The following is a 1,696-nucleotide window of genomic DNA, read 5'->3' on the forward strand; positions in this document are numbered from 1 at the left end:
AAATTAATGATGATATAAAATTAATTTTGTAAAATTTTTACTCTTTTTCATTTATTTATTATTATTTTCTTAATTTATGTAAAATAATTTAAGATGATAATTATTTTGGAAAGTGTAAAAAAAATTATTGATAACAATGAACAACACATAGTATAATATTAATAATATCTATTAAAAAAATAGACCAGCAACCACTCAAGGCAACATGACCTATTAACGCGCTCCAAGCATCCCAATCCCACCCACATATTCATATAATCATATGTGATAACTCTCACTGCAAGTAACAGCAAAATTTCAAACATGACATAAAATATACAAATACTAAATGCATAGCTAGACATATCGTAAGGGATTCTTAATTAACGCGTGTAATCCGCAGTTTTTTGTCTTACACGGGTCAATGGTCATAATAATGTGCATCTTCTCCTATATATACCTGTTATTTCCATGCATATTTGGTTTAAGCAAAGTACTTGTAATTAAGTTGATTACCACTATAATTCTGTTTCTTACAGGAACAGAGAAAATAGAGGGTGTGAGAAATGGCTCTAAGATGGGTTCTCCACTCAGCTTGCCATGTTTTGGGGTACCCTACGAGGAACATAGAAGAAGAGGAGTGCAAGAAGATTGAAGGTTACTCAAATATTGGAGAGGCCAAAAGCGTGAAGGGGTTATCCCTTGCAAACAATTTCAATGAGGTTGATCAGTGCTATCCTTGTTCAGGGTTTCAAATGCCACTTCACTATCCACGCTACACCAAACAAGACTATGAGAGCATGGAGGAGTGGAAGGTGGACTTGCTTCTTAAGCAATATGGGTTAAGTTTCAAGGGCACCCTTGATGAGAAGAGAGCTTTTGCAATGGGAGCATTCTTGTGGCCCGATCAAGATTAGTTGAGTTTTTCCCTAAAGTCTTTATGCTAATAAAATGTTTATGGAACGAGGTAAAATTGTTTGCAATGTAAGCTTGTGAAGAATTACTAAGTGAGTCCAATAATATCAAAGGTCTCTCGCTCTTGGTTTTACCACTTTTATGCGTTAAAAAAAATGCTAAAAAAATGTATTAGTTTCAAGTTTTGTATACTTGACCGTGGCATGAAACACATGAATAATTTCTCTCTTATTTTGATAATACCATAATGAATGTGTCTACGATTGTATTTGTTCTTCTACTTATTTATGTATCATGGATATTGATTGTTTGCGTTCCTTTTTGGGGTTGATGGTGATACATGTCGACAATGTGAAAGTTCTGTTTCCACAGAAAGCACTATGTATGGCTAACTCGTGCTGGTTTACGTATCTGGTTGGCAATTATTGGCTTCTTTTCTATTTTACATGCGGTGAAATGGGGGTGGAATATATCTATCGTACCCAGACACAATTTTTTCTATTCCTTACACGATGAAATTTTAGTAGCGATTGTAAACAAAACACAGTAAACCAATTACGTTGCTATTTCGCAGAAAACATCAATGATGATTTGAATAAATAGACAAATAAAATCTGACCACTAAATTTACGTGTTAATTCATGTAATCATTTGAGCAGAGTTGTAGAACATGATGAACACCGCAAGAAAAAAACATTGCTCACAAGCTGCGAAAGAAAAGCTAAAAATTGTACAACCTTAACTGAAATAAATGGCCACAAATTGGTTAATACTCATAATGTAAAGATTATAAGGTTGATTT

At 33.6% G+C, this 1,696-nt stretch overlaps 1 protein-coding gene across 1 annotated transcript; it reads left to right on the plus strand.

The window, feature by feature from the left end:
• Positions 1-471: 471 nt before the first annotated feature.
• LOC114385732 lies at positions 472-1,162 on the plus strand. The gene has a single exon (XM_028345784.1). It carries the CDS (start codon positions 546-548, stop codon positions 894-896), a length of 351 nt encoding a protein of 116 aa, XP_028201585.1. The 5' UTR covers positions 472-545; the 3' UTR covers positions 897-1,162.
• Positions 1,163-1,696: the final 534 nt, after the last annotated feature.

Source organism: Glycine soja, chromosome 15 (assembly GCF_004193775.1).
Source record: "Glycine soja cultivar W05 chromosome 15, ASM419377v2, whole genome shotgun sequence".
NCBI classification, from domain to species: domain Eukaryota; kingdom Viridiplantae; phylum Streptophyta; class Magnoliopsida; order Fabales; family Fabaceae; genus Glycine; species Glycine soja.

What these genes read in the sequence shown, in the direction of transcription:
- LOC114385732 (XM_028345784.1), top strand. Translation starts at nt 546, where the DNA reads ATGGCTCTAAGATGGGTTCTCCACTCAGCTTGCCATGTTTTGGGGTAC.